Source organism: Epinephelus moara, chromosome 20, assembly GCF_006386435.1.
Source record: "Epinephelus moara isolate mb chromosome 20, YSFRI_EMoa_1.0, whole genome shotgun sequence".
Classification (NCBI taxonomy): Eukaryota; Metazoa; Chordata; class Actinopteri; order Perciformes; family Serranidae; genus Epinephelus; species Epinephelus moara.
In genome coordinates this window covers 40417261-40428858 of record NC_065525.1, presented here as the reverse complement: position 1 = coordinate 40428858, position 11598 = coordinate 40417261, and the positions used below count along the sequence as shown (strand labels likewise).

The window sequence follows — 11598 nt, the reverse complement described above, 5'->3', positions numbered from 1 at the left end:
AACATTTTACATATTCATAGAAGAAATTATTATGTGGGTCTGTAAAGATCAGTGAATATGATCAGAAATGCTGACGGTGGCTGGAAACTGACTGGAAAAAATAATACTCTGGTGGTGAAAGTGTTTAAACATTATTAAACCTTGCAGTAGATTTTATCAATGCCCAATCATTCCTAGTTGAGAACATTTCATAAATCTCAGGCTAAAATCTTGGTGAAATATCCATTCACCTTTTGCTCAGCCGTTGCTTCATTAACAGCTCGGTTGGGACATAAACTAAACAAGTTCCTCTTTACGCTTTAGTCAAAAGCCGACACTTCGTCTCATCTTGACTCCATCTGTGAGTGTCTAAAATATCCAGAAGCTTTGTTGCTCGTAGCTGAGATCTCTGTGGCTAATGTTAGCGACCTCACTGGTTTGGAACAGGAGAAATTACACATTGTGCCAACATACATGTTGTATGTGGATTAAAAACACAATTACATTTACACGTGTGTTCGCTGTGGTCACAATGTGTCCCTGACCTCCTGTGCAGGTGCATTTACATGATCATCCAAAATGCATTTTCACACGAGGTGTAAAGGTGGTAAGGTATCATCTTACTTCAGATATATCAGTAAAAGTGTATCTCTCAGCAGATAAACAACAAGAAACTGCAGAAGAGAAACACCAGACAAGGTCTGAGGTGGTTTAGAAACTGTCTACATTATAATGTCTGTTCACCAGAGAGAACATTCAATCACACAAGTTACATTGACTCAAAACAAAAAACCCACCTCACAACGCAAATAAACAATCCTGACATGGATCCCTTAGAGTTATTGAGACAATACGAGCCTCCAACCAGACATAGTGTTGTGGTCCAGTAGTGCCAAGACTGTGCTCCTCCTTGAGCTGACGGTCCCTCGTGGGGAGGAAATGGAGTTATACCTCAGAGAGGAAGAGGCTGAGATACTCACTGCAGTGCGTGATGACCCTACTGTCCCTGTACCCGGCTGATGACCCTACTGTCCCTGTACCCGGCTGTACCCGGCTGATGACCCTACTGTCCCTGTACCCGGCTGATGACCCTACTGTCCCTGTACCCAGCTGATGACCCTACTGTCCCTGTACCCGGCTGATGACCCTACTGTCCCTGTACCCGGCTGATGACCCTACTGTCCCTGTACCCGGCTGACGACCCTGCATTCCCTGTACCCGGCTGACGACTCTACTGTCCCTGTACCCAGCTGACGACCCTGCCATACCTGTACCCGGCTGACGACCCTACTGTCCCTGTACCCGGCTGACGGCCTTGCAGGAGATGTGACAGACTTTAATCTCACAGCAGGTTGCAGCAACACCTGCCTGTGTGATCAATGTAAAATCAACCAGATCTTTCCCTGACGACCCCTCAGGTGTGATGTCATCATGTTCAAACAAAACTTCTGTCTGTGCCTTTATTGCAAAGTCAGTAGACAGGAATAGGAAACACTGTGGCTCCACACTGAAGTTACTGTTTTTGTCCTGATTAAAATATGATGTAAAATACTGTAATTATTATTTAAGAGATACTGTAAGAAGAAGTGAACACACACACACACACACACACACAATAAATTTTGATCCATGAGAGGAACATGACTGATTTTCCTTCAGTGTCCAGGTGGTGGTGGTGTAAACTTTACTCCACCACTCTGAAACCATCCACACTGAGCAGAGACACTGGAGCTCGTCCACAGACTGATGTGAACCACTGAAGCTTTTTAACATTATGACACTGACAGAAACTTTACTAAAACACATTTCCGGAAATCTATTCTAAGGATCTTTCTTCCCCCACTGATCTATTTTCTCTCCTGTGCCTCTCTACATGAGACACACCAGTATAACCAGTATCATCTGTACTGTGACTGGAGGAGAAGTTAAAGGAGACGGAGGTGAAACATTCCTTCTCAACACTACAGTTTTTTTATTTGATAGGGACGATGCAGTTCAATATATTTCAAGTACAGAGACTGATGTGTGTCACACAGAGTTTATAGTTACTGCTAATTTTCAATCTTGTCTTGTCTTGTAGTTGGACTTTTACATGTAGACCTACAGTGTTATTAAAAATGTACAGTTTTAAACATCATAAAACTACAATACACTATAAACATGGAAGGCACAATAAAATACGTCTACAACAATACATCACTACACTTACACGACCACCTCTCAGAGGTCTGAGGGCAATTAATCACCAGTTGTTGATCACCAGCGATGTAAGTGGGGATTAGAGCTGGGACGTTTGGCTTATTAATAATATTTCGCCCCCTGCTGCCAGGGAAACCAATGCCCCCACCTCACCTACACGTAACTCAACTACAGAGTAGCCGGGCCTCAAAGTCCATGACCAAACATGGACATGTGGCGAGGTCGCAGTGAGGATGTGTAGGAGGGTGACAAGTCTCCTGCAGGTAAAAACAGCCTGCTGTTAATGCATACAGGTTTCTAAAATGCCCCCCAAAAATCTAGATAGGTGACATGTCACCTGCCATGTGACATGTAAAATGGTATTTCAATATATGGGATATAAGTGACACATCGCTCTCTTCTACAAGGCATCACTGGGTGTTTTGGGTCTTTCATTATCAGACGTTCTGACCCAGGTGACCCCCTCAGGGTGAGTCAGACCCTGACCCGTGTCACCGCAGCACAAATGGTCAAGACAAATTTCCCTGAATTTAACTTCCTTCTGTTTTTACGTGTAGAGAAAACTCTGACCATTAAAAACACTCAGCATTAAACTGAAATAAAAGCATGTCTGTACCTGTAATGTGACACAGGTCCTTTGTGCACATACATACCCTGAACACACACAGAGAGGTGTGGTCAATAAATAGTTACCTTGCTCTTGATAAAGTGGTAGAGTGGCTGCAAAGACGTGCTTCCTCTTCCTCTACTACAGCGAGCAACACTAATGCAAACTACTTCCTGAAACGTATTTTTAGCCCTGGGACTTGATGCGTTTAAACTATGCAGCCGTTACACTCCTTCAGACTGGCAGTGAAAGAGTTAACCAGCTGTGTGTGTGCATGCTACAAGAGGCTGCTGTGACCAGACTTGTCTTCTGTCCCGTGAAGCCTGATAAGAGTCTCCACAGCTCCACAGTTTCCAGACGTGCCAACAATGGACACAGCCCTGCAAAAAGTAAGTTCACCGCTCGCCGTCACAGCCACGATTCTTCACACCTGAGTCTTTACTCTTCTCTCTTCTTTAAATCTTTAATCTGAGGTCACTTCCATCACTCTTCTGCAGCCCTTCCCTTCTCTGTATGCTGGTATCTGCTGACTGAAATACCTCAGCTGTACTTTGTCTTATTAACACACACCTAACCTGACTATCAATCAATCAATCAATCAATTTTATTTATAAAGCCCAATATCACAAATCACAATTTGCCTCACAGGGCTTTACAGCATACGACATCCCTCTGTCCTTATGACCCTCTACTACTTTACTATCACACATTCAAATGTTAAAATCATTTTAAAGACGTGACCTGAACTTGTCTGAGCTGATGATTGTTACAAAGGATCTAGAAAACAGCACTATTGGTTAATGCGACTCCTAGGGCTGAGCAATATGCCCCTATGATCATATCAGGATATTACACGGTATTACTGGGATAACAATATTCTTAACGATATGACAAATAAGATAAAAAAATATATATTATTAATTAATGAAGATAGAATTGACCTATGGCTAAGCCACGCCCCCCTCCACTCACTCAGACAAACTATCAACATTCAGTGACCGGCGCTATGGCAGGTGTCACAGTACACGGCATTTCACAGGAGGCAATTGATGTTTTTTGGGGACATAACGATCAGATGTCATTGAGAAGTAACCAAAAGGGCCTAAACTACGCATTGGAGGGATATATTCATCATTTTATTGTTGAGAAGGTCGATGAAAAGCTTAAATTACAAGCCAAAATTTACAGGTCACAGTGTACGCTTGTGAACCGCATCTGGTTGCCGTCACCATCAAAGACAACAAGTTAAAGTGCCACTGAAGTTAAGGTTTTTGGCTCAGAATATGAGAAAAGGATAACGGCCTTTTTACCATCTTTACCAAGAGTGTCTCTCCGTTAGTTTGGTGCTACAGTATTTACACTGAATCATTCAGCATAACGTTTGCCAACCTTTGTTATCTCTGCCATTACAGATAAGTTAATGAAGCTAAGCTCCAGAAGTTAACGTTAGCTTAACTAGAGCCCTTTGGACAACAGCTAACAATGATGTACGATCACCAAAGTACAAAACTAGAACAAAATAGGCTAATGAACTCCCAGCAAACAAGGTGACATGATGAACAACGCAGCTAGGAGCTAACGTTAGGCTAACTTTAGCTAACGTTAGCTAGAGATGTTAAAGATAACTTTATATTTCTTTCCAGCAAAGTGACAATATGTTGCCTCAAACACAATGTTGACTTACCTTAGAACAGATGTAGACATCATTGTTAATCTTATTCACGTTGAGTTGATGTTGTGGTCTAACGTTACCACACAACTTTATCCAAAGGAGACACTTTTCTCGGTTGAGATGTGGTTTAAAGTGTAAAAAATACACCTGGTCGCCCAGCCTCTCAGGATACCTTGTGTCAGAGTTGCATGTACCCCATGCACACCGTTTGACCATTTTTAAACTTCAAATCTCAGAAAAAGCTCATGAAACCAAACAAAACAGAGTTTCTGTAATGCATTTCAATGGACGTCCAGGCAGAGAATGTCCGAGTGTATGGGAATGGCTATATGCACTGTGATTGGCTCATCGCGTTTGAGGGCGGGACTTAGCCATAGGTCAATTGCAACAAAATCAGTGATGTAGTTTTACAGTTTGCTTCAAATCTTGAGTAAAAACTAAAGAAAAATGATGTCATTTCTTTAGTTTGTGAACAACAATAGTAACTCAGAGTCAGATTCTGTTACAATATCAATACTTCAACTAAATCAAATCTAACACTAATTACACATTTAACCAAATGTCCCCTGAGATCTCTGTATATAAATCATCTCTGATCATCAGGCTGTGACCTGTGACAGGCTGTTAGGAGACAGAATCACTGTGCTGCTGCCAGAGGAGCCGCTGAATGAGTTCCCTCTGAGCGGACGCCACACTTTATTACACACTACTGAAGCCCCTCCTCTTTTTGGAACCACTGCAGGGTCCATCCTCATTTCACTTTCAGACATGCTTGTTGTTGCCGTGGGTATCATGGTATGAATTTTTCGTATCATACCAAAAATTACACCGGTATTGTCGTGAACACCTCTACATCTAAGTGTTGATGTCAAATAGCCATAAAGACTGTCTAAGCAGCGTGACTAAAACGGTCGTTGATGAGAAATACAGGAGGCATCACAGGAGAGAAAGAGGAGAGAAAGAGGCCTGATAACAGCCCTGTTGAATCACAAACACAAAATGAGCAAAACACAGAAGCAGCAGAAGAACCTCACGAAAAGGAAGAACCCCAACAAGCCCATTCTTCCACTGACGGTCCAGAAGATGAAGAGAAGGAGAAAGAACCAGAGCTGATTATCCCATTATACCCATAAGTGACCTTTCACCATCACAGGCAGAGTCAGGACCCAGTAGAGAAGAGGAACCACCACAGGAGATCAGCAGTAAGAGGAGATGGAGGTTAGATCGGAAAAGAGATTTAAAATGCTTTGTGTATACACTTGGTAAAATGAAGAATGATATAATATGATGTGTGATGTGTGATCATCAGTATCTACGAGTAGAAATCTGTGTGATTTATATGATTGTTTTGTGATAATGAAATTAACATGTTTAATCAAGTTAAGTCTGATAACTATTGAACTTTTAATGATTGTATACAGAAAGGTTAAAGAGTGAATTTATGTAACATGACCTAATGACACTGTGTAATGGATAAATAGGGAAATGAAAGGATGTTGAGTAAATTACAGACGGCTGGAGAAAATGGCAAGTACCTGAATCAAAACAGATGGTTAGCAACGCTCAGCAAAAACATCGGTTCATGACCAGGGCTGCTGGGGGTATGAACTATTGGGTGAACTTTTAGGAAAAGACACCAAGGTTCAGTCACTGAGCACTTGTTTATCATAGCAAAGGTGATCACGCCATCTGTGACTCTCCTCGTGCTAGCCTTGTGCCATTCTCGGAACCCATCGGCTGTTTTCGGCCTCTGACTTCCAGCAGACGGCGATACAGCCTCTGGGGGCAGACCCCCGATTTTTTGGCATTCTGGTTTGATTTGGGCGGAGGAGGTGAATTTCCGTTTCCGACTTCCGTTTATATATAAGTAAATGCTGAACCATTGTGATGGAGTCAGAGTTTGCAGTGATGCCAATTACGTTCCGCCTCGTTAGTTCACCGCACGGAGCGTTTAACCTGGCAACAACTGCAGCTGGCTCAAACATGATTGGTCAATATCACGTGGACTACAAACAGCCTACAACCGGAAACCAGGGCTCTTCAGCTCTTCTTCCGGAGGCAAGATCTCCGGGGTTTGCCTACAGACTCTACATTCACTGAATGTAGAGTCTGTATAGAGAGACTAGCCTCGTGCTAACTGATGATCTAATGTAGGATATCCATTTAGGGGCAGTAAAGGAGGAGATCTGGTGAAGGATGTCCATGTAGGGACGGAGAACAAGGTATAAAAACTCAAGGTTTTAGAGAAGTGGAGATTCCTAATCAATTGCTGGGGGACACTTTGTCACTCTGACCTAAGTTTCTCACTCTGAAAAATTTCAACTGAGCAGAAAAACTGCACACTGCCATCCACATCATGTTACACTTCAATGGAGGAGTAATGCCAACATGTCTTCCTTGTCGTAAGGCCCAGACACACCAAACTGACTTCACAGAATTAGCTTGACGAAGGACCCCTGCTGCATCACCGTGTCTCTGAACATCTGTAGGTGGCTGCTTGCACTGAGCCGTGACTCCCAGACCGCCGTGCTTTGGTACCAATACACAAACAGTGACAGCAGTATTTACTGTCCCTTCACCAAGAGGAGAACCATCCATCAACACATCTACTCTCTGACTGAAACACTCACTTTGTTTTATCACTATTATAGACGACAGTTTTTACTGAACAGCTGTTTGTTTTCATCCTTTTGTTGAAATAAAAACTTTTGGTCTTTTTGAGTTTGACGGATACAAATTTGTATTTTCAAAGAACAACACATAATGACAGACTCTCTGTTTCAAATAGGAAAAATTCATCAGTGTTTAACTTGTACAAGAATATTATATTTATGTTTCCTGGCATTTTGTATTCATCTTTCATTACATTCCTTTCCCATGCACGGCTCTTGTTTCACACCCAGTCAATCAGTGATGGTACATTCTCCCCTGAAATAACCTCTCCTGACATGCCAGTTTTTCTTTTTTTAAATGTGGGCCGCTCGTGGTCATCTTTCTGAAAAGCGTGGGCTGGGTCAGAAACTCTTTGTGTCGTGACCTGAAAATCTCTCTGAGGTAACAAGAGCGACTCAGACAAACCTGTTCTGACACGGCACTCCTCACATGTTTGAACCTTTCACAGGTTCACACGACTCTTTAAGGGTCATCTGAAACTTCCCCTGACTGACTTGGTGTAAAAATGTCCTCAGAGTGTTTGTACGATCGTTTAAAACTGTTCACTGTGATACAGAGACAATAAAGCACTGAAAGAGGAAGACTGATATCTGAGTCTAATGCACCTCTGTTTGTTTAAGCTCATTCTGCTGAACAAACAGCAGACAGTGGCTGAGACAGTGACTGTAGAGCTGAGAGGATTAAAACCATCAACCTGAGAAGGAACAAACACTGTCCAACACATTTCAACCACAGACACTGAGACTTCAGATTTACTTTAATTACTATTCAATTACTTAAAATTTAAACTTAAGTTTTTTGACATTCTGTTAACATGTTTCCACAATCGGTTGGTGAATATACCAGTGGCTCAGCTCTGTGGTCTCAGTGTCCAGGAGCATCTCTCAGTTATGGTGCACCACAAACGGCTGTGTGGAGCTCTAGGTCATGTTGAGCTCTGTAACAGTGTGGACGGAGAAAAGCTGGACAGGACCCTTCAGCCATCTGACAATACACCTCAACACAACATGCAGTATAACAAGGCTAGTTTTCTTATTCACTGAACCTTTATTTAACCAGAAAAACCTCTTGAGATAACAAATCTCTTGTTCAACAGTGTCGACAGAGAACAAAAATATAAAATAAAAAATACACAGCTCTAAAACAAGCAATATAAAACACCTAATGAGATTAGAAATAGCTTAATATAATATAAATGCAATCTGTGAACCATAAAAACATAAAACAGGGGAACTCCACATGGTAACAAAGAGCAGCTAAAATCCACCCTGAAATTAACATATAGATGATCGTGTGCAAAAGTCCTTCAGCAGAGCTTTGAAATAAAAGAAACTTTAAGACCTCCTGCAGAAGAGCTCAGGATCTAGTCTCGCCACCAGACAATCAGAGATTTCCGCCTTCTGATAGTCTGGGGACACTCCTTTCTAAAGTGTGTTTAACACACCGGAGAAAACGGCCGGCAACAAAGCAACGCCTCTTGCATTTTTAAAAGGACACGCCCTCCTGGAAATGTGCGCTCCCCCTTTTCTCGTACACAAGGAAACAAACACACACAGAGCTTGCAAATGGATGCTGTTTTATCAAACATGTGCTCAGTCCACAAGATTGAGGAAATGAAGGACTTACAGCGACTTTGTTTAAAACTTTTAACGCAGTCGGACTATGTTTACGAGCATAAGAGTTCAGCGAGCCACCGAAGGACCGCCCTGCGGATTTACTATTGGTTCTGTTTGGTTTTTTTTAAAAATCTGAAATTGTATCCGCCCATCTAAAGACAAAATCAGGGAGAAAGACATTAGTCTTTAGTTAAGCAAAGCGTCTAAAGACTGACTTGTGAGTCAACTCAGGATCAGGAGCTACAGACATAAGTGCTCATGAGCCAAACTCTGTACAAACCCTCCTAAAACTTGTTCTGTGAACACAGAGCAGAGACATTTTTTTGCTTCACGTACACATATAAACATGCTGGACGTGAGCCAAGTATAACTCTGTAAACAACACAATGCCAACGGCAAAGTCTACGAAATATTCAAGATAGCCGCCCCAACCTGTGCAGGCAGGATACAGAGATGAGATCAGGGCTCACGGCTGGTGATAAATCTCAATGCACCATGATACACAGAGTTCAGAGCGTGAAACACAGAGTCTTCAGCCATGCTGGCAGCCAGGGATGAGTGTCAGTAAAAAACGCCAATACCAGTCTCCTTAAACTGATCCTCATACCAACAGAGTCCTTCACTCTATACACAATGTTTCTGACGGGGATGGTGTGTAGTAAAGTCATACTATACACAATTTCATGAAGCCAATAACGGATCTTTAATAGTAAATGTTGCCTTCAAGGTATTGAGCACTGACACCCAGCCCTTGTCTGAATTATATCATCTGTGCTGTACAATATCCCTGCAATCCATCCAACACAAAATATTTCACTAAAAACCAAAAATGTCATCATGCTGGAAAAGTCTAATCAGTGTGTTGGTGCTTCATGATGCTAACATTAGACTTGCACCGATTTATCGGCAGTGCTCGTAATCTGGCCGGTTTTCACGTGATCGGCCATGACCTGCGACCGGCCGGTTGGTCTAAAATATGCCTATTTAAAATGTCGGTCAAATTCCCACCGTGCCACATGATTGACATTGCGTAATATATGCAGCGCACACAAACGCACAAGTGCAGCTCACGGCTTGAGCGATGTGAGGAAGGAGACCTCAGCCCTATGTGAATTTTATGGGGGTTTTTTCCTGCTAAAATGTTCTAATAAAGGAAAGATAGAACATACTGCAATATCTTGTGTGCTGTAAAGTGGTTTGAAAAAAATAAAATCGGAATCGGCCGTCCAAAGACTCTGCAAATCGGAATTGGCTTTGCATGGCTTCTGTTCTATGATGACCATATCTAATTGCTGTAGTGAACACTGTCTTTCTGGTGTCCTGCAACTTTGTTTTTTGAGTTTTATCCTTTAATTGGTTTAAATCATCTGTCATCATCATCTGTCGGCCTTATGAATAACATAAAGTAAAGTCGGAGGATCACACAGTCAGGAGGAGTCATCCTCCAGAGGCCACAACATTTCAGGGTGAATCATGCAACAGTTGTTGACCAACATTTCCTTCTGCAACACGACTGCAATGTGTTGAAGTGCATTAGGAGTCGGTAACATTCACACTGACCAACATTTGAATTCAGATTAAACTTTACCACTGCTAATTAAATGAACACAGTTTAGATCTCTTATTACTTACTTAAATAAATTCCTCTGTATGTTAATAAAGCTAATTATGTTTAACCAAAACTCTACAGTATCTCTTAAAATGCAGACTCATCCTCAGTGTGCAAAACTTGCACAACAACTAAACAAGGAAGCAGATAAAGACCTCTGTGTCACTTATCTGAGAGAACAACAGCGAGCCACACAGCTGAACACATTATACACATCATAACTTACAGCACAACAACAACATCCGGACAGTATGCAGGCTGCCGTTTAACATTTGGACATTTATCAGACTTTGTATTGTCAGCAGTTCGTTCTGTTATCAGGCTGTGCAGGTATTCCCCCAGAATGCAACAGGCCTCAGAGTGCCTCTGAAATAAGAGTCCAGCTGTAAACGTGAGCAGAGCAGCCTGCAGCTACGAGTCCGCCACACTACGTCAAGTCATATCTTCACTTTTACATTTCTCGTCTGTATCATACTGTGGTCTGAAACGAGTCATTACGAGGCCGACATGTACACAGGGTGCACAGATCCATAGCTGTCAAGTCTCCCGTTTTGGCCAGGAAACTACCGTATTAGTATTTTCCCGTAAATCTCCCGTATTATAATATAATAAAAAAAAAAAAACATTCCTCTGCCTCTCCAAACTGAACTCTGTCACTAGCCTTGTGAGAACTGCCACCTGCAGTAGCCTGGGTGGCAGTTGTCGCGAAGGTTAGTGTTGACAGCGGGTCTGGTTGACAAGTGGTTATTTTAGATTTCCTGTACACCCAGGGACGGGTTTTGCTATGGGCAATGTGGGTGACCGCCCAGGGCGCAATCTATCCAAAAACAAACAAAAAAACAAACAAAAAAAAACTCGCCAGTTTTCTAGACTACCGCTCATTTCCACGTCAAGTTAGTGGAGTGGGCGCTGGGGCGCCCCTGTTATCACGTTTCAGCCAGCAGCAGAAAGGAAAGGCAAATCCTGGCAGTTGTGGGTTGAACGGGGGTCACAGACAGGAATACGGCGGAGGCTCATAGTGCTCTGCGGCGCAAGATAACGGCTTACCGGCGACGGAGAAGTCCGACTCCAGGTCCAGTAATTTCCTCTTTCGTTGGTGTCATGACTAGGGCTGCCACTAACAATTATTTTCATTGTCGATTATTTCTTCGATTAGTCGACTAATCATTTCATCGAAAAATGTGTTAAAATGTTGAAAAATGTCGGTCTGTCTCGCCCAAACCCCAAAATTACGTCATCTAAT

The 11598-nt window shown here is 42.4% G+C and overlaps 1 protein-coding gene across 1 annotated transcript in view; it reads left to right on the top strand.

The window, feature by feature from the left end:
• The first annotated feature begins 3014 nt into the window (after window positions 1-3014).
• Window positions 3015-11598, top strand: part of ampd3b (adenosine monophosphate deaminase 3b) — a 32725-nt gene continuing 24141 nt past the window's right edge. Inside the window, exon 1 of the mRNA XM_050073819.1 lies at window positions 3015-3174. Coding sequence (XP_049929776.1) covers window positions 3154-3174 — 21 coding nt within the window. The 5' untranslated portion in view covers window positions 3015-3153. The remainder of the gene's footprint in view (window positions 3175-11598) is intronic.